The sequence below is a fragment of the Aspergillus japonicus genome (genome assembly GCF_003184785.1).
Source record: "Aspergillus japonicus CBS 114.51 unplaced genomic scaffold BO86scaffold_13, whole genome shotgun sequence".
NCBI lineage: Eukaryota > Fungi > Ascomycota > Eurotiomycetes > Eurotiales > Aspergillaceae > Aspergillus > Aspergillus japonicus.
Window position 1 is genome coordinate 345,939 of NW_020291650.1, and position 23,625 is coordinate 369,563.

The 23,625-nt window shown below is 51.9% G+C and overlaps 6 protein-coding genes across 6 annotated transcripts; 2 read left to right on the forward strand and 4 right to left on the reverse strand.

The window, feature by feature from the left end:
- Positions 1-165: 165 nt before the first annotated feature.
- Positions 166-3,152, reverse strand: BO86DRAFT_387838 (protease). Its single transcript, XM_025671697.1, has 3 exons — positions 2,076-3,152; positions 628-2,003; positions 166-574 (listed from the first exon to the last, which is right to left on the reverse strand). Exons 1-3 carry the CDS (start codon positions 2,953-2,955, stop codon positions 518-520), a joined length of 2,313 nt encoding a protein of 770 aa, XP_025529469.1. The 5' UTR covers positions 2,956-3,152; the 3' UTR covers positions 166-517.
- A 645-nt stretch (positions 3,153-3,797) lies between these two features.
- On the reverse strand, positions 3,798-5,861 carry BO86DRAFT_408528 (RTC4 family protein). Its single transcript, XM_025674351.1, has 2 exons — positions 4,252-5,861; positions 3,798-4,190 (listed from the first exon to the last, which is right to left on the reverse strand). Exons 1-2 carry the CDS (start codon positions 5,508-5,510, stop codon positions 3,908-3,910), a joined length of 1,542 nt encoding a protein of 513 aa, XP_025529470.1. The 5' UTR covers positions 5,511-5,861; the 3' UTR covers positions 3,798-3,907.
- A 746-nt stretch (positions 5,862-6,607) lies between these two features.
- On the reverse strand, positions 6,608-10,180 carry BO86DRAFT_397985 (DUF726-domain-containing protein; the record flags this gene model as incomplete). The annotated part of the gene is made up of 2 exons (XM_025673520.1): positions 6,608-7,915; positions 7,967-10,180. The coding sequence occupies 2 exons, from the start codon at positions 10,178-10,180 to the stop codon at positions 6,608-6,610; spliced, it is 3,522 nt and encodes a 1,173-aa protein (XP_025529471.1).
- A 2,097-nt stretch (positions 10,181-12,277) lies between these two features.
- BO86DRAFT_397986 (C6 zinc finger domain protein) lies at positions 12,278-14,656 on the reverse strand (the record flags this gene model as incomplete). Its single annotated transcript, XM_025673521.1, has 3 exons — positions 12,278-13,215; positions 13,276-13,553; positions 13,605-14,656. 3 exons carry the CDS (start codon positions 14,654-14,656, stop codon positions 12,278-12,280), a joined length of 2,268 nt encoding a protein of 755 aa, XP_025529472.1.
- A 3,593-nt stretch (positions 14,657-18,249) lies between these two features.
- BO86DRAFT_42999 (putative mannosylphosphorylation protein (Mnn4)) lies at positions 18,250-19,732 on the forward strand. The gene is made up of 7 exons (XM_025675665.1): positions 18,250-18,597; positions 18,679-18,688; positions 18,755-18,778; positions 18,838-18,982; positions 19,040-19,351; positions 19,404-19,531; positions 19,584-19,732. The coding sequence occupies exons 1-7, from the start codon at positions 18,441-18,443 to the stop codon at positions 19,699-19,701; spliced, it is 894 nt and encodes a 297-aa protein (XP_025529473.1). The 5' UTR covers positions 18,250-18,440; the 3' UTR covers positions 19,702-19,732.
- An 896-nt stretch (positions 19,733-20,628) lies between these two features.
- BO86DRAFT_408532 (putative C6 transcription factor) lies at positions 20,629-23,623 on the forward strand. Its single transcript, XM_025674352.1, has 2 exons — positions 20,629-21,356; positions 21,434-23,623. Exons 1-2 carry the CDS (start codon positions 20,727-20,729, stop codon positions 23,294-23,296), a joined length of 2,493 nt encoding a protein of 830 aa, XP_025529474.1. The 5' UTR covers positions 20,629-20,726; the 3' UTR covers positions 23,297-23,623.
- The last annotated feature ends 2 nt before the right edge of the window (positions 23,624-23,625 follow it).

Sequence of the window (23,625 nt, forward strand, 5' to 3'; positions counted from 1 at the left end):
AGAAGAAGAAGAAGAAGAAAGAGGAGGAGAGGAGAATTCGTAGACGGAAAGAGGAAAGAGACTAACTCGTGGAGGGCGTGTGACCGGAAGTCGATCAACACGCAAAACCCACTCACTCTCTCTCTGCTCCGACTCATTGTTCGGGGCTTTTCAGCTTACATGCTCGGATTTATTGGCTGCTTATCTACTCTAAGGCGCATCGAGACTCTATCCCCATTCCCGTCTGTGTCATTCTAACTACATGTCGATGCTTAGAGAACTAGAACAGACAACCAGAATGCTTCCCGCCCTTCTACAACAACTATAACCGACTTAACCGTATAGTTATTGGTCTTGCTTTCAACAATTGTAGACCCAACCGTCTTTACCAGAAATTGTCTACAATCAGGCAGTCTCAATCTACCGGGTGAAACAATCTCCAATCCGCGATCGCCTCTGGCCTAGTCCTTGCATGCAATGCACTTCCCAGTCAGCTGGCATGCAATCCTGCAGAACCCACCCCCTCCATACACATACTCTACTGCAGCAGCCGAGTGGCCGCTTCGATGCGCTCCAGAATAATGGAGCGCCATTTCTGGAAATCAGGTTAGCAACACATCTACCAATAACGAGCGAGCGAGAACATACCTGCGAGTTTGTCAGATCGCCCGCTTCCAGACTCTCCACCAGGCCCGGGTAGGTCGCCCCGGAGTAGCCGGTCCAGATGCCTGGGGCAAACACGACGTGCTTGTACCAGCTGCGGCCATCCAGACCCGGCTGGTACAAGAACTGCTTCTCGATGCTCTTGTATTTGTCGTTCACCACGCGGATCTGGAAGAGCAGCCGCACCTTCTTCCACCAGTGATACCATGGCACGTCCTCGCCCAGCTGCGAGGCCAGGTCCGCGGCATGGGCCTCGAACCGCGCGGCCGCCGCCTGGAACTGCGCAATAGCCTGGTCCAGAGGCGCAAAGTCAAACGCCGTGCCCTTGGGGAGCTGCTTCGCCACCGGCTTGATCTGGCTGAGGTATTGCTCCAGCCCCAGCGCGTAGTCGGTCGCATTGAAGGCAATGATCGGGGTCTCGATCAACTTGGCCGCGGCGAGCGCCCAGATCTTGGTGCATGTCTCGTGGTATTTCCAGCTTGGATCGCCAAACCGGTCCATCCAATCGAAGCTATCGTAGTTCGAGTGGTAGTGGTACACGGCATCCTTGGGACCCCGTCCAAAGCCAAGGTCGTAGCTAGCAACGCCCGCAAAGTCCTGGAAGGCTGTGAAGTCGCTGCCGCTACCCATCGTCGCAATATGGCCATCCCAGACATCTCGCACGGTCTGACCCGGCACGGTCTGGTTGGGAGACTGCACCAAGCCGGTCACCTCGTAGATGAGCTGGTTCATCAGCGGGCTAGCCCGTGGCTCCAGCACGGTGCCGGCCGCGGCCACATCCACGTTCAAATAGGCAATGTTGGCCTTGGAGAGCCACGGGAGCTGGTCTTCCACCCACTCCGTCGAGCCCAGCAGGCCGTACTCCTCACCATCCCAGCTGGCAAAGACAATGGTTCGAAGCGGCTTCCAGCCCGCCTTGAGGGCCTCGCCAAAGCTGCGGATGACCTCATTCAGCGCGGCCGATCCACTGTTGGGGTCGCCCGAGCCGCCAGCAATCCACGCATCGCGGTGATTGCCCAGGATCACCACTTCATCTTGGATGTGGCCTTTCACAACTCCAATGACATTCCAGAGGGGTGTCGTCACATACTCCTGCTCATTGTACAAGTTGATGACGACATCGTCCGGGGTGGGACCGATGTTATACTCTACACCCTTCGACCGCAGCTTACCGCCCTGCCACCACTTGTTGAAGTCCGAGGCCTTGGGACCATGGCCATTCAATGCCTTCAGAAGTGGAATCACCTCCTGGTACGAGATAGGCAGGGAGGGAATGGACGGGATCGAGTGGAACGGGTCCTGTCGCTCACAGCCGGGCTTCGAGGCATACCCGGGGGTAGTCGGGTCACCCGGCGCTATGCCTAGGGGTCATGATCAGTCACACCGGGAGCTAGGATGTAGCCGGAAGTAGGTGAAAAAAGGGAGTTACGAACTTAAGAACTGCGTACTACCGCGCTGCACGGCGCTCGGGTTCCGCGCAGGACCCTTGGGATACGCCTCGTAGCCATTCTCCTCGGTGATCTCCCCGTCCGATTCCGGGTCATCGTACAAGATGACACCCACCATGCCGAGCTCCTGTGCCCGCTTGACCTTCAGCCCGCGGAAGATGCGGCCATACTTGCAGATGGCGATCTTGCCGGCCAGGCTGACGTTCGCGTCAATCAGGTCCTGGAAGTCGTACACGGTGCCGAAGTTGGCAAACACGAAGGGCGCCGTGACGTTCCCGCTCGCCGAGTATCCGTGGAAAGTCGGCACGCGATCCGTCAGGTTGGTCGTGTGGTCCTCCTCGAGGATATCCTCCTCCAAGGTGGCCTCAAAGGTCACCTCGGTGGCGTCGCCGTTCTTCTTCAGAAGGGCCAACCGGTGATCTACGGGGTAGTTGAGGAAGATGTCATAGGCGACAATACTAGTGTCGTCGATTCCGAACTCCTGCCACCGTTCCTGGGTCCATACGGCCTGGCTCAGGTTCTTGCCAGCCAGATGGGGACCGGCGGTGTAGTAGCTACTCCATTCCCGAGCCTTCTCGGCGGATGGGGTCTCGTGAAGCAGAGCCTGCAGCTCTTCGAAGCCCAGACCGTGGCCGTGAGGCCAGGAGGCATGAGGGAATGGATTCGCCCAGGGGAGGTAGGACCAGATGGACCCATGCTCGCGAGGAAGAATGGCAGAGGGGATGAGAAAGAGAAGGACAGAGACAGCGAGGATGAAGCCCAGGATGAAATTACAGGATCGTCGAAGGGCGTGGTGAGGGTATCGGTACCGCCGAGGCGCGATAGCGACAGTAGTGAGCAACGGAGTGGATTCCGAGGGAGCCATGGCTTTCTCCCTCATCTCGGGTACCATAATGTGGTATCAAAATGGATCAATCTAGACCCAATGATGGAGGAGACAGACGATAGAAGAACTAGCTAGCTAGCCAGCACCCATCGCAGGAAGAATGAGGAAGAGAAAGAAAGGGAGAGGAGATGAGGAGGAGTGGGAGGAGGAGGAGGAGGGGAAGGAAAAGCAAGTGGGTAAGGGTAGGTAACTAGTTGAGATGACGATTAACTTATCAGCTCCAGTTGGACCTCCGCAGATGAATCAGCGACTATCTTATCATCACCTACTGAACCTGGTCTAGCTTCAGCTCCACACAGTGACAGTCTCGGCAGTGCGGCACCCTTCATTCCGTACCATGGACGGCTTGCTCTGTATCTTTGTGTTGTTATTGTAGTGACAGTTGTTACGGTACTCTCCCAACTCATTTCCTCACAATCACGGAATCGCACGCCATCATCCAGAATCCACTTTCTGCTTTTCAGCTAACATTCTGCTGATGAGAGCTCCAGGCTAGTTTCACTCAAACAGATAGGTATCAATCGTAGAACACAGAAAATATACATACAGACAGCGCACCGCCAACACGCCCCTACCGATGCACGAATAAAAAAAAAAAAAAAAAAAAAAAAAAAAAAAAAAAAAAAAAAAAAAAAGAAAAAAAAGCCCTCGGTCCCTGCCACCGAGACAAGCACTATGTAAGAGCGTCTGATCCTCGAAATCACGAATAAGAATGTAATTCAGATGCTCAACTCAAGAAATTTATCTCTGCTACAATCACAACAACAGGGTATCTATCTGGCTATTCGAGAAAGAAGCACTTCCTAGGTAAATTCGCCCGGAAAAAAAAAAAAAAAAAAAAAAAAAAGAAAAACAATGCAAGGAGTAAGAGATAGGTTGAGACAAAAGAGAGGTTTCACCCCCTTCTCAATCATCAAGCTGCCAATTACAATCAAACAGACGCTGTCTCTTCCACATTCGACTCGTCTGGCTCCTGGACCGTGATCTTGTCATTCAATGCAGGATTCACCGTCTCACCGAGCTCCATACTGTCGCGTAGAATCTGCCTCGCCCGCTCGTCACCCACCTTCATATCCTCCTTGACAAGCCTCATCGCCAGCTCAGGAACCAGAACGGCCTGTGCATACCCGGCTACACCGGCCGTGTTGATGATCTGGTCCTGAGGGCCGAGGCGACGCAGTTTGCGAGCGTACCGTGCCATAATACATTCGAGCCTAGAGTAGTGATGCATTAGTCGCGCAACCGAGCAACCAGAGGAAGGGGGGGTTCACTCACATTATGGAAGAACCGCGCGTTCCGTAGTAGCCGCATGAAATATCCTCCAGTCCATCACTGCGCAAATCAAGCTTAAAGTTCTTAGCTTCACCCGCCTTGAGCTTGGTGTCCAAGATGTTTCGGTAAAATGACGAGCTTCCCGGCTCCAAGACCCGGTCGAGTCCTTCCAAGTGCGGCTTGATCCGGTCCTCGAATAGGTCCCAGTCGATGGTCGGATAGCCTTTCTCTTGCCACTCTCTCTCGCCGGCGGTACTTTTGTGGGATTCGCAGAATCGCCTTTGTTCGCGCATCCGCTGCTGCGGCTGTGCTTGAAAGCGCTCGAGGAGCTCCTGAGGCACAGGCTCTTTGCACCACGGACAAAGAGCAGGCTCCGAGGTGTACATCTCGTCGTCCGACTCAAGCGAGGGATCGTCAAACCGAGACAGCTCCTGCAGCAAGGCTGATGATGCGGAGCTCAGCGCCCCGTCGGACAACGAGTCACTATCATCAAAATCCAACGAGATAACGTCACGAGCGGACGAAGTAGCGAACGATGAGCCGGAAATGGCAGTAGAAGGAAGGGGAGGCGGCGCTTTGAATTCGGGTTTCGGGCTAGAGTCCAGGGCACGCGGCATCTTGAACTCCTCTTTGGAACTACGCGATTCACTTGCTCCCGTCGAATTCTTTCTCAGCTTGCCGTTCCGCGCACCAGCCGAAGGGGACTGCGAGGCCGCGGAGGACGTCCAGCTCGGGGTAGAACCCGTCCCGAACGACTTCCTCGAGCCATAGCCGACCGCGGGCTTTCGTCGCTTGGAGCTTTGCGATGACCGAAACTGCGACGAAAAAAGGGCATCCTCCCCGTCGCTCGTCAGATCCCCGCCATTGAATGTGTCCACGAACGTCCTCTTCCGGTCCGAATTGGAGGACTTCGACTTCCGTGTCTGGGGTCTCTGCCGGGAAGCCCGCGGCGTCTCCTCGCCTTCAGGTAAGCGCCTGGAAAGTTTCTCCTCCAATGTAGGCCCTGTTCGAACCGTATAGCGACTGGGATCGCCCAACAATTCATCGTCCGACAGCTCGGTGGGGGTGTGGCCTTCGTCTTCGCTAGTGCTGAGGGGCTCGTCATCCGTTGCTGGTTCAGGTCGCGCGCTTTCCAGTAGGCTTCGCTCGTTGGTGCGAAAGCTCGTGAGAAGATGCCCTCCGGGAATGGGGTCGTTTCTGGTCAATCGGTTCGAGGCGAAGCTCGAGTTGGGCTTCATTCTTGCGCGGGTGGTAACGGACATGACGGGCGACGGGTTGACGGACGCGGGGGGAGGGAGAAAGAGGGTATCGTGGATCCGGCAAATAGATCAATTAAAAGGTAGAGGGGTACGAGATATTCATGCGAGCAGGGTGTTAGGAGCAGTTCTGCTTGGTTCGGATATTGGGAGGATGTGTTATGCGTCGTGTGTTCTGAGAGTGCTTTTCTTTGTGGTATAAGGAGTGACGGGCGTAACTCGGTAAACATACGACAAAATCGCTGATAAGAAGTAATCAAAGCAGAATATCATCAGCTCACAATTGATACCATCAAGGTAGTATGTACTCAGAAATCAAGACAAGGAAGCAATATGTCCATTAAGGGCGGGTGTTGGGTGTTTGAGAGACAGGAGAAGCAAGAGGATTCGAATTGAAAGATGCGGTCGAGGAGGGACGCGCGCGGGTGACACGCTCTCGGCGGCCCTTCTCCGCACGGCGGATGGCGATCCTCCCGCGAAGACACATTCTGTCTTCAACACGAGTACACCGGCCATGGCCACTAACAGCTGGTGAGTAATTTGTACTACAATGCTTCCCCAATCAAGCCAAGCCAGGCATATCCCATGCAGGGTTTATCCCTGTCGTGCCAGACGCTTGCAGAGCTAGGTATTGATAAGACTAATGCGAGTTGTATATAAGGTATAATATGTAATTAAGTAGACAAATATCTGTGCCAGATGTAGACGCATAGATAGGTAAATAGCAGGCCTAAATCCCCAAAGGGCGGCGAATAAGAATGCATAGTAATGGCTTCAAAACACGTCAGAGATAGCCTTTGGCCCGGATGAATAGGGGAGAAGTCGACGGCAAGACACGGAGAGTCGAACCGCATGGCTTGCAATGGAATCAACAACATTAATGCAGTTTTAAGTCTAAATTTTCCGGTTGGCCATATCAGCTGTAGACGTGGCATGTAAGACACAAAGAAGAATCGAAACGGATCGAAACGAATCGGAAACCCAGGATAAGTTGATAGAAGAGGCCGTCAACCAAGACACTGACTCAGCGCTTGAGCAACGTCAGCATGTACAAGAACAGAAGTCTCATTCACATCATAGTAGCATATTCCCATGCCTTGTCATTACTCGAAAGTCATCTGAATCTCACTTTCATGGCCATCGCCGAAGTCATGTTCGGCCCAGGCGTTGGGTTCTAGGGCCATAGCACCCATGGTACTAGCGCCCAGAGCGGGCATCGTGACTGCGGACCGAAGCTCGGGTCTGGCAGGGTGGGCATCATATGAGTTGGAAGCCCCGAATGAGGAATGGGTCCGCGTCGGTGGCTCGTGAAAGGAAGTATCAAAGGTCATCTCAACTTCCTCTTCGTGATGCGGAGAGTACAGTGGAGCCTGGCGAGAAGGGCTATGGCTTTCTTGCTTCTCCGGAGGCGTCTCCGGTGGAGGCGGGCTGGGCTCGTAGGACTTTGTGGCCTGAGGTTTCGATGGTGTGGGGGCAGGCGATGGACTCGCGGGGGTGCTCAAGTCCAATTTCATGGGTGGAAGGGTAGATTCAAGCTGTCTGACTTCGAGATTCTCTGAAGCGAGCTCAGCCCTGATGGCATCAATGTCAAACAATATTGACCCAGTGCCGTTATTGGTATCGGTAGAGCTCCGCGCCGTGGCGTCATTGCGATCCACATCATATGTCTCCCATTTCTTCTTCTGAGCAAGTTTGCCACGCTTAAACAACCCGAAGCGCTTCTTTTCCGGCTTTTGCTCGGCGTCACGTCGTGCCTCGTCAATCTCACGAATGAGCTCCCTTTGCCGCTCGGCATGGTTTTCCGGGTCAGGGTCCTCGATCTCTGCGAATTCCTCGCTCACGACCTCCCACCCAACCTCCTTGAGCAGCCGGGGAATTGCGGTACGGTAGTCCATGTGACCATTGACCAATTTCGTGAGGTCAAAGTTCTCCAGTCCTGGAATGCCTTCTATGGGAGCAAGGCCTGCTACCTTCATGATACCGCCGCTTGTCGCTCGGAATAGATATCCCAGAATCCAATCATTCGAAGCGTAACCATTGACGAAACGACCAGAGATAACACTGCGTGCCTTGAGATATTCGTCCCTATTGGCCACCATGGGCGACCCGAAGAGGTAAACATTCTGCACCAATCCGTATGCGCCCTTGTCTGCAAGTTCCTTCAGGCAAGAAAAGATAACCCTAGCACCAAGAGAGTATCCCACAAGCGTGACAGGTCTTTTCCCTAAATTATGCACCATGAGGGAGTCTGCAAGAATCAGACCGGCCGCATTTGCGCGAGTGAGCGAGACATTCCAAGGATTGTCAATGAGATATGACAGCTTGGTGAGCACAAGAGGCAGCTGCAGAGACGCCATCAAGGCTACAAGAACAGTCTGTCCTAGGACTTGCTGAAGACCTTGCGTCAAAGCCTAGATTTTATCGTTAGCCCTGCTGTCGATTTAGGTGATTCATAAACTCACCTCTGTGGCTAGAATGTTTATAGTGTCTCCCATACTCCGCAGCATTTCAGGCTCCCACAGGACTGAGTACAGATCCCCCATGATGGGGTCAACGGTACTGAAGGGCAGCCGTACGTCATCTACTTTGCCAGTCATCCAACCAGAGACAGTGATTATCAGATTTACCCGCTTGTTGTTGTGCAAAGGGCGGTACTCGAAGGTCTGCACTGCTCCCATTCTTCTCTGGGACGCTCTCAAGCCAATCGTACTCCCAGTAAGTGTAGCACCGGAAGCTATCAGCGCTGTGCCTCCAACACCGCCGAGGAACGCACTTGTTCCTGTAATACCAACGGTGGTAAACCCGGCTGCTAAGCCTGCACCGATGACTGGAGCCAGCAATCCGGCGGAGAGGCCGATTACCAGGCCGCCACCCACTGTGGCCAACCCCATAATCATAAATTTATGTTTCAGCGCCATCTTTCGTCTCTTCTCCATGTGTTCAGACTCATCCCAGTTCTCCTTATCTGCCGCCTCTTGCATCTCAAGAGCATCGATCACACGCTTCTCAAACCGGGCAATCTGCAGCCACGGTACTTCCATTGATTCGCCTACTCTTTCAAGTAGGGTTCGTGAACGGGCATCATAGGCAGAATCGGCGATAAGGACAAGAAACAAATCGCAGAGCACGGTCCACCGCAGATCAATATCGATCTTGGCCGAGGTAGGCAACTGTGATGGGGTACGAACCTCCGGAAGATCTTCCCCCTCATGTGTCTCGTAAGGAGGCGGAGATGTTGACCTAGATGACTGGTCCAATTCTGTGGAGATACTACTCCGGTACTCTTCCCTAAGGCGAGGAGACGTAGGCGAAGACATAGATCTCTTGGGTGTATCAGTCTCCTCAGCCAGAGGATTCTTAACGCGGGCATTGCTCATGAGCGGTCGGACGAGGTCTGCGGGCTGCACGCCGTGTTCCGCCAATTGCTCAATCATGACCTGTTCCGCTGCATCGATCTCCATATGAGAGTAGAGCCTAGCCATCATCGTTTGACTCCATTTGCGCATGGAGTCGATACCACCTTGTCTCGCCTTACGGCACCCTTTGATGGAGGGTATTCTGTTCATGTCCAAAGCCATCTGCCACAATGTAAGACGGGTGACCCCAACGTACGCGATCCTCTGGCTCTCGGTCAAAAGGTCTTTCGTAGCCTGCATCTGGCTTGTGGGGTCACGCAACTCCTCGTCTACCCCGGTGGAGGTCGCGTGGCTGTCCTTGAAGAGGTAACTTGTGTCTTCGTCCATACTGGTCGCAGACTGGGCATCGTCATCAAGCTGCACCCGAGTGTATCCTTTGCCGGCCCCTCCAAGGCCGCTGTAAACAGCTTCATCGCCCTCCACGTCCCCTGAGCCCTTTGCCACAAGTCGACCATAGTCGTCATAAACATCCATGTCACCCAGAGCAGGCATCTCCTTCCAGCCTCCGTCATCCTCCTCCTCATCGCTCTCCTCTTCATGATCTGCCGCTGTGTTCAAGCGCTGATGCGACCATTCGGATGGCTCCAGGGACTTCCGCTTCGTCTTGTGAGGCTCAGTTGGATGGTTTGCATCATCATGCGATGGTGTCTTCGTATACGGCGGCGGAGGCTCTTCGTCCCTCCGGTAATCGCACGTCTCGTGGGCCGCAGGAGGAATTGTTGTCACCTGAGGTAAGACTTCCTTCTCTTGTACAACAGGCGTCGAAGATGATGGAGCTGTTCCTTCCCTGTCATCTTCCCCAACGGCCAATGGCTCTGCCGGTGCCTGTTCATTATGCGTTGGCAGCTTGGCCGCGATATCGTCGGTGCTCAAATGTCCATCTCCATCGTCGCCTTCGCTCCCCTGACCCTGGGGAATATCATGACAGGTTTCCTCACTCTCAGACGACACCCTCGTCGGCCGCACCCGGATCGGTAATCCAAAATCATCAAGCACATCCTGCTGCTGCTGGGTTGGCGGATTGGTCGCCGCCGTGGCTACTACACTGGTGGGCGCTACCGGTTTGTCTGGAGACGCCTCCCCCCTTTCTTTATGAACAGCATCGGTCCTGACATCTTCCGCCAATGTTGTATCAGGTGTCCCGATTGGCGAAACAGTACCGTTGGTCAATTCCTTCGAGATGCCCGAATGGTGTGGCAGATCGGCAGTGTCGTCGTCGACTGACTGGTCAACAAGACTGGGACTGGAGACTGCGCTCATTCTTCATTTGAGTATTTAATGTGCCCCCCACACTGGCTCGGAACAGAGAAAGAATTATCGCTTTTCTTTGGCTCGGAACCACACTTCAGGTGGATATGCTTGTTTTCTCTAAGTTTCTATCCCTAATACCACCGTGCTGCAGGTTGCGATGTGGGTTGACGACCACCCATTCGTGCGATGATTCCGGCTGCGCTCGACGCTTTTCGACGACTCGTTGAGGTCTCGGAGTGGTCCGGGGACAGGTCGAAGGAAGAAAGGAAGGGAGGAAAGGTGGTTGGCAGCCAGGTATCAGAGTCGGGGAAGGTTTCGAGGGCTGGCTGAGGATACACACTAACAGAGCCAACAGACAAGCAGGCCGCGGAGGTGTCAAGGTTGAGTCCAAGGGACTTGGAATCCCGGGTGGAGCACGCGGAGGGGGGGAGATTGGTGGGTGGCTGATCATGAACGAGGGGAGGGGGGATGGGACGATCAGCCAAGTTTCCCGCTGGTGGTTAATTGAAGGTGGCAGGTAGCGAGAGGCAAGGGAGTCTGTCTACCTAGTAGCTAGCCTGCAATGCTTCCTATTCAATCAGCAGCACAAACGAATCCGTTTGGGGCCGAATTGGAAACAGGCCTGCGATCAAGCCAGGTACGTACTGTACAGTATAAATTAGTGCTCAGGTACAGTACGCCGTAGTAGTCAGTGAGTGAAATGGTGGCCCGCATGGGGAAGAGAGAGACACAACTGGGCCTGGAGTCCCGCAAGCGGTATTATTGAACGAAATGGAGACAGAGTGATCTGGTGGTGTTGGAGCATCACGTCACGTCCTGCGGCTGATAACTCAGCTGACGACCTTGCTGCGAATTGATCGCTGCATCTTGGAAGAGCAATAGATCAATGAAGGACCAACAATAGCGATAGGACGATGATTGACCACGTTTATCTGCGTCGGGGGCATGTAAATCGATGAGAGTGATTGACACTGGTTATCCCCGCCCTTACTGTAAGTTTACGCAGCCCCGTCACTGATTCATTACATAATCTACTGCATTCGCATCGTTCGATGGGACTCGCGCTGCTTGTCCTACCTGCAATGGCCAGGGTCTTCAATTCTCCTTCAAACAATCATCTCAGACGCTATATGATGTGTCATTCATCGGTTGTATGACACAAAGCTTAACAATAGATTCGCGATCTCTTGGCTTGGGCTGCCATTATCCCGACCAGGTACTGAATTCGGCACCTCGCTCAATATCCAACCCGGTCTTGATATGCAAGTTCACAGGTAGAGCAGGCATCTTATAGCCTTACGTGCATAAGCACAGTCAGCATGTTTGGGTCGCGCAAAGTGTGCAGGTTATTCATGTCAACCGCATCTTGAAGGCATATAGAAAGCAAAGGGTACCATAGAATAGGTGACAATCACCAGCTACCATTGGCATTTAATCGTCCATTACAATGACCAGGGTAAGAGCTTACTTAGCAGGTACTGTACAATAGAGGCCTAGTGAGATAAGGTATGCCACTGAGCTCAACGTCTAATGCTCCTCACTATCAGGTTTGTCGAATGAGAAAGTGCACGTTTTGCTTGAGGAACGTGCAGGGAAGAGCAACTCAACTCCACTACTGAGTCAGCGTTTTCCGAGGATTCCGGCCTCTACCGTAGACATGTAAGAGTTACCCCACGGTTGTTTTCTTATTGCCTGTAGGCGATAGGAAACAGAAACCCCATGAATTACTAGGTGAGGAAGGTCATTGCCAAACCTGCCTCGGTGACTTTCTGGATAGTAATTGTGCCGATTTTCGGATCGTCGGAAGTTCCATGTCGGCCGATGTCCGATGACAAGCTTCCATAATCCCTACTTCATAAGCGTCAAATAGTGAGCGGGGAACTGCTTCCAGGTGGGATGCTAATTTCTTTTCTGCCTTCTGGCAACATCAGTTTATCTTTCTCCTGGGGACTGAGGCCGGGTTGCCCCCGGCCTGTTACTGACTGCTCTCTGTTTACTTCGATTCACTTGACGGGATTTTGCAGTCTTTGCGACGACCCAAATGGAAACTTTTATCGGATATGCATCTATGCATCTATAGACTGAATCTATGGTAGACAAGGGCCCTTAGAAGCCGGGCAAAGTGGGTAACGCAAATACGCTCCCGTCCGGGAGCCAGTCGTCCAGCTCCATGCCTGTCTTAGGGGGTGACGGATTACCCTGCAGACTGCTATCTGATGGCGTCCGCTGTTGTTGTTGCTGCTGCTGCATGTCATACACATAACGAGGGGACATCACGGGGTTGGGTGTTTGGTAGTTTGCAAATTGGCTAACATTAGCCACATTCCGGAAGCCACCTTGGTCTGGCGACCACATCGAGTCCCCAACAGGTGCCGGTACGCCATAACCTCCAGCGATCGGATGAAAAGGTGCGATTGGCAGATAATTTCCGAGGGGCACCGGTTGGTGAGGAAGTTCAAATGGCGATTGATTCTGGCTTGGAACATTCGAGTGGGACATTGGTGCTCCTGCATTGATTGCTGGGCCGAGTCCGACTGCTTTCTGCATGTTTTGATGCTGCAAGCGGTCATACCAATTCCGAGCCTTGACAGCAACCACGTAATACCATCGACTCGGGATTTTGTACTTCTGGCCACCGCTAGCCTCTGCTAGTTTCTGCGTCATTGCATCTAGATACTTGTCGACCTTGACGGTTTCTGATGTGATGAACTCTCCAAGGGCACCTGCATTGACTGAGAAGTATATCTTCAGGAGAGACATCATCGCCGTCCCGACCCGGGTATAGATCAGATTCGGGATCTTGCGCAACATCTCGGTGTCACAGCTGAGGAAGAAGTCCAGCATCTCATGGGCGGCATTCATCCATTTTATCGTGATATCTACGCGGACAGCGCTAAGCTGTGAGCCAGCCGATTTCACCTTACCCTCGGGGGAGGGAAGAGTATAGTATTGTTGTTTGATCGCATCTGGATCACGATACCCTTCGCCGACAGCCAGTTCATATATCGCGAGATTGGTGTAATGGTATTCGAAAGTCATGGGAACTGATCACTATCAGCTACCACTAACTTCCCGTCAGGGTTCGCCACACGACAAAGACTTACCTGTGAGCATATCAAGCGGAAGCTCTTTACGCCACGATAGCATACGATTGTCAAACCACCTCAGAACGGCTTGAAGGCGCGACTCTGTCAGTGGCGCGGTTGAACTGGTATCGTCAAGACCGAAGGAGGCCATCGACTCATCAACTATTCGCTGGAGATCAAACCAGGTGGCCATGTGCCTATCTACTGCGTTCGGTGATCGCTCCAAGTGCTTCACACACTCAGCCATCCAGTCGTTGAATAAGAGCAAAGTCGGTCGGCGCGTTTTCATCGCAACTCTGTATGTTGGTTAGCACAACTGCATCTATTTGCACGAATGCTTGCCTTACATAGATGTCAGATGATAGCAGTACAGTATCGTCCTAGCCTGTTCCGCCATTTGCTCGTCATAAATGGCCTTTTTGCTTGCTCTGCGATCGTTGGTTCTGTCTACGCGACGCTTTGAGGCCAATCCAATCTCCAATGCCATTGTAGCAGCAATGTGCGTGTACTGATAAAACTGCAGCTTCAAAGGCGAGTCGGGCGGGTGATAAAAGACGATCATGATCAGCAATGCCTGCACCAATTCCAAGGATTTATCTCCATTGATAAAGAATCGCTCCGCATAGACTCGGATGATCTCCCGGTTTAGGATGGCAGCCAACTGGCCATCCAGAGCAACACTCGCTGCAGCGACAACGGACAGGAATAATACCGGCGCTGAGTTGCGCAGTTGAGTGGCAGTCGTATGTGGGGGCAACACAACTATCGGCGCAAAGGCCGTGAGTTCGGTCACATAGAAGGCGACCAACTCATTCGCGTACTCGAGAGATAATACGCCTCGATCGATGACGTCCTCCCTCGGCATTGCATCGTATGAGTATGGGGCTGGCGCTGGATTGGTGATGGGGGCATTCACAGGACCACCATCATAGGTATTCGGATATGGAGATGTTGATGGGTAGCTGGGTGAGAAGTCCATCGGTCGAGCTGAATCTGCCCCGCTACTATGGTCCTCTGCAATAGTGGAGATGGCCTCGTTTGGTTCAGCGGCCAATTCAGGCTCCCGGGAGTCCTCCCTTTCGCTGCTCGCACTCTCTGCACTGCTTTCATCGACCCGCAGCCTGTCTTTGAGGAGTGATCGCATCTGTCGCATCTCCTTTTCTAACTGGGCTACCCGAGAGTCGGTTCGCTTACGTGGCCGCCGTCTCTGGGGTGCTACAAAGACGCAGGTTCTGTTCGCTTTGGCGCATCGTTGACACTGACTGGGAGTTGAGGCATCGGGTAAGCAGCGGACTTTCAGGCCGCGACATGATTCACAGGAGCGGTTCAGTTGCGGGGTCGCGGCTGGTTGAAGAGCGAGGCTCGAGTCGCCCGGGAGCATATTGGGTGTAGCCGACATCTTTTGGCCCCCACGTTGCTCTTATCGTGCTGCAGGATATCTAGATCGGAGGCGATCGACAGTAGCTTAGAAGAAACAGGGGTCTGAGGGCGAGGTAATTTCTAAGGCGGCACTCGATAAATCTTTTAGCAGGTGTTCACAATGGGCCTCATTCTTCTCGAAAAGGTCATGTCACACTGGTCAATTGGGATGGCTTCAGGCACAGGTTTGGAGGAGTGGTGTCAGGGTCTCCATTATGGGTGCCGTGAATCGAATCGAGGGAAATGGGATCAAAAGACACCTAGACCAGTCAGTCGCAAAGCCCAGGCTGGACTTCTGTAATCAAGCGATGCTAGTCAAAACCAGCAATTACTTACCTAAAGTGCACGTTTGTTCACGGAGGACATCCAATTGGATGCCTAGCGATAAGGATTTATGCACAAACCGCCATGTACCCCAGACGGTGATTAAGGTGTTTTCCAGGGTCACTGATATGCAGCTGAAGAGTGCAGCTGGAACAGTGGGACTTGAATTCAAGCCTCAGTCATGTGAGGCTCCAGCTAGTAGTCTAGCTACTGGGGGGGGGGGAGTGGAGAGAGGGGGGGGGAACAAGAAATCCCCTGGCCTTCTTGATCAAATCATGAAGGCTGATAGTCTACTAGGTAACCAGTGCCATCCTCTCTGAGGGGACTTAGCGAATCCTCTGTCCTGGTTAGTGCAGTCGTTTTAGTCAAGTTCAGGTTGTCTGTTTGGATGACTGGGAAGGCGGAAGTGGAGAGACAAGATCAACTAGTCTAGATCAAGAAACACCCGGAGAGCTCGGCTCTGTATACATGCTCTCGATGAATTTGTGATGAGAAATCTGGGGATGGGAGATTTTTGGGAATGAAAAGCGGCAATGATAATAGCTGAGAGGTAGTTCACTCACATGCTACCTACGTCGGAAGCATAGTACAGTACATACAGTACAAGCAATGAGCAGGTCAATCAGGGGAAGACAAATGGTTAAAAGCAACTTCCACAGGTTACGTAGTATCAAAACGATAACCCCTCTAAAAATCACACAGTAAGTGTAGACTAAAGAGAAACTGAGCAAGGAATTCTTATTGGAGGGGGCTAAGAACACAATCCAACTATAGTTGATAGAATGTCAAACTTGACGAATCACCGCCCTTTGTATCCGGTGCTACTAAATTCGGACCCTCAGAAAAAGGCCCAGTCCTTCCACTCCTTGCACTCGCTGCTGCCCACGGGCAATTAATCCGCCGACCCTGGGGTTTTCCCTTGTTACCTCCCTAGAAAGCAGATAGATAAGGTACGACGTGCGGTTCACCCACATGAACTATGAAGAGTTGGGTTAATGCTATGGTGTAGTTCAGCTTGCAATACTGACTGTGCGTTCTTCTGCCTTCTAGAATACAAGTCCTTTTACAGAACTGTGCACAAACCTGGGTATAACAAGTAGCATTACTTGAGGTAGCATGAAGTACTGTCCAGAACTTGCCAAAAGTACCTGGATCATTCCATAAGCTCAGAGTTATGAATCTAACATCATGATATAATAATGGAATCATGCCAATGTCTTATAGATATGTACACTAAAAGAATTCTTCTCCAAGGCGACGAACGAATTCGAACGGACGAACTCGAAAGGAGGGAGAGAGGTTAGTGTAATCGGTATAGGTTACGCAGTATGACGACTGCCAACGTTGTATGAGGCCATGCCCGCGCAAGGATGTATTCATATATCCTGTATGGAAGGACGCCAAGGGCGGCGCCATGATAACAAGTCGGCGGTACGGAGTACTGTACAGTACACTCGATACCTGGCAGATTAGATGGCTGTCATGGGCACTATACAAGCATTCGGGGGCTTGCCAAGAGATACCCGGGGCTTGCGATCCAGGACCGATCTCCCAAACCGTCAAAGCTGGTGGTACTGGCAACTGTCTACTAATTAGACTGTTGTAGCTACTCTTTGACTCCACAACTCAAAGCTTACGTGGATCAGGACAGTTCAGTGTCGCAGAAATAATGACTACCTGGCCTTTAAGTTGGGGGCGTCAGGCTGCGCGTGCTCATGCGAGGGGAAGATGCCTGGCAGGATCTCTGAGGACCGGAAACACTGTGATTAGGTCCGTGATCAAGCTTTAACACCTGGAGCAAACCTTCAGCAGTCCATTCGGAGGGTAGTCTTTTGACATGTCCGACATTTCTCATTACAACAATTGTGGAGGTCTAAGCACGTCTGAATCGGAGACTAGACTGCAAAAAACCACATCATGTCTGTCGGCCAGACCCTCAAACCAAGCGCAAGAATAGTGCAAATGTTGCTGGAGGCTTTGAAAAGACTGACAGACAACACGGTTCCCCTTCGTCATGTGGGGAAATCCCCCACTTGGATCCCGGAAAGATTTTTTGCTTTTCCAGAGCAGCAGCGGCAGCGTGGGGATTCCATGAATCATGTCCTGACTTTTGAAGTTAGCAAGTTGCAACAGCTGTCGATTCCCAACTTCCGATCAGTGACCCCTATCTTTCAATCCCGTGTTTGTTCTCGACGAAAGAGGCCAGTTGTCATGCGAGAATGGGATGGGGGGGGGAAAGTAGTGGTGGTCGAGAGGTGAAGAAATTTGGGGCGCGAAAATACCGGGCTTAGACTATGACGCGGCCCCAATCTTCTGGATTGAGATACCGAGACCGAGCCCCCCAGCCGCTATTGAAAAAGCCAAAGGAATGGCTAGGCGGTGTTGCTTGTTGCCCTGCTATTGGTGACTACCACCGCCTGCTGACGCCATGGTTCCTCCAGCACGGGCGTCGTACGTAGCACGGTGATAATGAGATAAATTGGAAGAGACGTACATACAAGCGTACAATACGTACATACATACCCCGTGTCTGTATGCTGCGCCCGCAATTCGAGAAAAGGAACAATCGAGTTTGTTGTTGTTTGTCGCTGGACCTCAAAACTCCCTCCGAGCAAGGAATGAAAGAGAGATAACTGTGGAAAGTAAAAAAGTGAGCCGGATCGGCGCGGTAATTCCATCCCCCATCGCCAAGGCTGGCAAGGCTGTCTGTTGCGTCTGTTGTCTGTATGTACGGTACGTAGTGTCCTGCCGCCCGCCCGGTTCTTGCCCGTCGCCACCATCGTTACTTAGTTGGTTAGTGGTTAGTGGCTAGGCCTGGTTAGTGGTTAGTGGCTAGGTACGGTACACCTACTTACTCATGTTAAATGATCGGAAGGAACGGTAACAACTGGAACAGTAATTGAACTTGGGTAAGTTGGTAATTGCGCACGCGACCCCCTCGTCCTTCTCTTACAGTCTTTACTATTCTTGTACGCCTTGTTCCTACTGAGTACGCATTTTCCCTGCCGATCCCGGGTACTGTGGATCTGCTCATTCTCTGTCGTCCTCCGACCTTGAATTATTATTCATTATTATTTGATTGTGATCCTTGCCCTTTCAACGTCTGTTCTTTTTCCCTTCCTATGCTCTTTCACACTCGACGTCCTTTCTGACATATCATCCCATTCGAACCGCATCCCCTATTTGGCTGTCTGGCCTTGTCATTCTTTTAGAGGCAATTCTCTCTTGTCGCCGCGCTCATCCCTAGAAGTGACATCGGCACTGCGATCCCGCCCATACCGTATCATCACCAGTCTCTCCAGTCCCACGTCCTTATCTCCGTCCGGGCTTGTGCAACATAGGGTCAGAGCATGCAGTCGCCTTCTTGAATTGAACCAGGTTGAACTATATATACACTCATATATATAATATTATACACTCACATTTATACGTGTCGCACTATGTGGTTCTCTACGTCCCGGTTACTCGCCGGACTTTATGGGTTATCACTGGCTGTCGTGGGGTCATCCGCTGTCGATGTTGATTTCATGAGCGTGAGGCCTACTGTGGCCAAGGAATACTCTGGAAAAGGCGGAGATCCAGGTCCGAAATATTTCAGTAAGTTTTGGCTCTGTCCTATTGAATCGCGCCAATTCGCAGGCTTCCCCGTAACTAGCTGACATGCTGACTCTTTTCCAGAGGAATCAGAGTAGGTCACGATCTCGAATTTATGCTCGGAGTGCTTTCGAATGGAACTGACATATACATTGACTAGCTTTCACTACCATTATGACGGCCGGTAGGTGTGAGAATTAACCCATTGGATGTAGCATGTGCTAACTCGGTCCTTGGTCGCAGCTTTGCCGATAAGCCTCTCTCAGACGAAGAGACGATTCCGCACCTGTCGGAACTCATCCGAACCTATCTGTCAACAATGGCAGACCTTGGTGCCGAGACATGGATCATGCACGGGACTCTTCTGGCATGGTGGTGGAATCAGAAGGTTGTGTCACCGGCTCCCATGGTCGTTGCGTTGTTCCTCCCGCTGACAGCTGATTAGATCTTCCCTTGGGACAATGACCTCGATGTCCAAATCTCTGAGCCCACAATTCACTTCCTTGCCGACTATTACAATATGACGGAACACCATTTTGAGATTCCCGGAGTGGAGGGCGGACGAACTTACTTGCTCGAGATAAATCCTAACTACGTCATTCGGTCTACCGATGATAAGTTGAATGTCATTGATGCGCGTTGGATTGACACTTCCTCCGGATTGTTCATCGACATCACCGCCGTGCGCAAGGATGACGACAGACGAGAACGCGGCGACCCCGGTGCTCTGATGTGTAAAGATGGCCACCGGTTTGATGTAAATGGCGCGCCAACCACTGACACAACACGGCAAGCTAACCAGCTTACAGGAGACCGAAATCTTCCCGCTACGGACTAGTTATTTCGAGGGTGTTCCCGTTAAAATTCCGTTTGAATATGTCCGACTTCTCAAGAAGGAATATGGCTCGAAATCTATGACCGCTACCACATTCCAAGGGTAAGTTGCTATTCCTGAGTCAATAGGCTGTCCAACTAAACCTCGATTTCAGACACCATTTCAACGATGTCACAGAGATGTGGGATAAACAAAGGAAACGACAGTTTTGGCGCCGCCAGCCAGTCGACGTACCCGTTCGAACCACGCCTCTCGGGCCTTTGTTTCGATGAAACTCGAAGGCTGTTTTAAAAGTTCAAGGCCCGGTGATGCATTTGGGCCTGATTATGACAGTTACGATCTGATTGGGTTCAATTTTTTTTGTATAGTCGTCACTTGTTTGCATATATATGGCGTTATCCTACGGAACGCATACCACTTATTCGCACGTTGGATACATCCGGCGTTGGGTTCCATGATTCTTCTCTGGCCTGCTGTTCTGTTCATTGGGGTCATTTCAGACTTTGTTCCAAATATTTCTTACTAGAGCCTTGTGCATTGGCTTTCTGGAGCCGGGGCAACTGAACCTTTGAGATGTCTGTGAATATATCAAATATATAATCTGGTATTGTCCGAGACATTGGCTCATGTAGATTTGAACCACGTTTGATGCATATCACAAGGGAAGCAACATGAATGCTACTGAAGCGCCTGACCTTAGCACGAGGTCTCAGTCCACGGTCATTGCAAGGACTACGTGTTCAAGATGTGTCACGTATGTGAGGCTATAGTTAAACTATTCCGTCTTCAAGGTCAGGGGCTAATCAATATAGTCCATGGTATAGCCATTGTATAATGTCGGTCGATGGTTCCGCGCTGATAGCAAGAACGAATCCCATTTGCGAACAACAGAAATGACTCCACGCCAGTTAGCCTGTACTCAACGATGCTATAGTTATGCTATAGTTATGCTATAGTTAGCTACTTGATATTCATTGTCTCCATGTCAGATGCACGTGATTGTCTTTTTACTTTCTGATTACGTGAGGAGCTACCGTTCCTGGCCAATGGCGTTGTTCGAGACCTGAATCGACCTTTCTCCCCCTCCCCACTATGAGTCGATGACTGAGGCTGTATTGGTGAGTTAGTGAGCTTGGCCCCGATAATAATAATACAGTAATCCGAACCGATTCACCTTCTTTGGTCTCATCAATAATTTTCTTATTTCTCCTTCCCTGTACTTGTCGCTGCCGCTGCCGCCGTTGACGATGTGGCATGCTCGCGAGTTTGTTTCATCGATAATCTCACCTATACTGTCATGTCCTTCCATAGCCCACCATTTCCAGCACAACAACGCCCGCCCGTACCCACTGTGACCTCGCCAGCCTTATCTGCGACTCACTCCCGACAAGATTCGGAGAGTCTCAGTCATGGCCCGGCCGCGACCGTGGACCATCACACCGACCCCCATTCCTCGCACGAGCTGCATAGCATACGCAGCTGTGTCACCTGCCGTCGGAGGAAAGTCCGCTGCAACAAGCGATCGCCGTGCTCGAACTGTGTCAAGGCGGGTATCGAGTGCATCTTCCCCCCACCTGGAAGGGCGCCCCGCAAATCGAAGCGGCCACAAGATGCGGAGCTCCTCTCTCGACTCAGGCGCCTGGAGGGTGTCATCGAGCATCTTAACGAGAAACGAACCGCGTCGCTATCGGACACGCCTTCCCCACGCCAGACGCGCAGTGAGAACGTGAGCACACAGGGTCCGCCGGCGCCTCACGCAGGCCCCGGCGACGGCGACGGGTGTCCGCTGATGCTGGATGCTGCTAATGTGGATCCCCGGAGGCCTATGGCCACGCGAAACATGGAGCATGAATTTGGACGACTGGTTATTGATGAAGGCCGGAGTCGCTATGTGAGCAATCGGTTCTGGGCTAGTCTCGGTGATGAGGTGAGTCGATTTCTTGCCTCCTTGATGTTGTTTTATGATGAGGCACCTTTCAGGTATTGACGCAGGGATATGTGTAGATCGAAGAGCTTCAGGATATCCTTGATCCATCAGCGTCGGAGGACGAGGATTACCCCTCTCCCGAATCGTCGTCGACCCATTCCGCCAACCATGACGGTTTCCTATTCGGATTCTACTCGCTTTCTCATTCCCTTCGCGGCTTCCTGCCACCATCGTCGAAGATTCCGGTGCTCTGGAATTTGTATCACGAGAATGTGGCGCCGCTGGTCCCCGTTGTGCATAAACCTACAGCCCAACAGCTCTTTACGATCGCAGCCCAGGATCCGAGCAACTTAGATAAGAACCAAGAAGCACTGTTCCTGGCGATGTGCTTGGTTGCGGTCATAAGCTTGTCTCATGAGCAGTGCGTCATTCAATTAGATGAGGACCGTGACACTGCTGTGAAACGCTATCGGTTTGCGGTCGAACAAGCTTTGGCGAAGGCCAATTTCTTAAACACGCAGAACCTAATGCTACTGCAAGCTGCTGTCATCTTTCTCATTGGCATCCGTCGTGAGGACGATACCAAGTTCGTGTGGTCTATGACGGCTCTCGTTCTTCGCCTTGCGCAAGGTCTTGGCCTTCACCGGGATGGGACGAAGTTCGGATTGAAGCCCTTTGACACGGAAATGCGTCGGAGATTGTGGTGGCACATCTGTTTGTTGGACATTCGATCGTCCGAAGACCATGGCACTGATTCGCAGATCCATGAACGAATTTATGATACGCGGCTTCCACTGAACGTCAATGACGATGACATCACACCGGACATGCAAGAGCCGCCCCCAGAGAGGATTGGCTTTACCGAGGTGACCTTCTGTCTTATCCGCTGCGATATCACAGTAGCCCTTCGGCGGGTGAGCTATGCCTGCCCTAATGGTCATTTCACCCCAGGTACTCGACCATTCTCTGCGGACAATTGCGGGAACCTGATCAAAGCCATCAATGCCCGCATCGAGGAACGATACATCAAGCATTGTGACATGAATGTGCCTATTCAATGGGTCTGCGCTACAGTCGCTCGGCTCATTCTCACGAAGCTATGGCTTGTGATTCATCATCCCATGACTCGGCCTGATCGTGACGTTGCTCTGACCAATGCAAACCGAGAGAGCTTATTCGCGACTTCTGTGGAGGTTGCCGAATTTGCGCGCCTTCTTGGGGCCGACAAGAACACATTTAAGTGGAGCTGGCTCTTTGCCACGAACATGCAATGGCATGCCATTGCATTTGTCTTATCAGAGCTTTGCGTACGCCCCTTGAGCCCTCTGACCGACCGTGCTTGGGAGGCTGTAAGCAATCTTTACCGAGATTGGGTACGCAACAGCAAACAACGTAAGGGCATGCTCTGGCGACCGTTGTCAAGGCTCATGAAGCGCGCGGCTGCCCACAGAGCAAAGCAACAAGAGTTGCGAAGTCAGCTGGGTCTCAATGTAGGCTCTTTTGAGACTGTGCCATTCACCGGTGGCACTGGACCCTCAATTATTCAAGCCCCTCCCATATTACCCCGGCCTCTTGCACAACGAGAATCCCAGATATCATCTGCCATGCCAGAAGGCGGCACGCTGTCTAATACAAACGCAATTGATATCGATCTTCGAAAGGGGCCGCTGGACGCAATCAGCACTTTGTTCCCAGGCGTTGACTTGTTTTCACCTCAAGCGGCAGCCATGACGGCAGCCATGGAGCAACCAACTACAACGCCTGGCGATGCATCGATGAACTCATTCGCCGGACCGTTGCCCATGCAGCAGAACGAGAACAAGTCGGACCCGCAGCTCAATTGGGATGAGTGGGATAGGGTCATGCACGACTTCCAGATGGATTTGCAAGAAGCCAATACCGAAAACCCTTTTGCGAATATCTCTGACTGGCTTGCCTGATGTGCCTGTGCGGCAAGGAAGCGCGTCATGCACCCGAAGTGTGTTCTATATACCCTCTAATCCAGCCGTGACCCTGGAGGTCTTTCGCCCTTCGCTCGAGCGGGCTCAGTGTTGCGGTATGACTGGCGAATCTTTTTGATTATTTTCATGAAAACTCCCCTCTTCACGATGCAGAAATACCTCTCTCCAATCTTAATCACGATGGATCGATGATTTGAAAACAATGATTATGTGTATAATAACTCTGAATGTTACCAAGATGTTTCCTTTAGGTTGTATGAGACCTTGGCTACGGTGACTACCTTATCGCAACGTTATCTGCACAACAA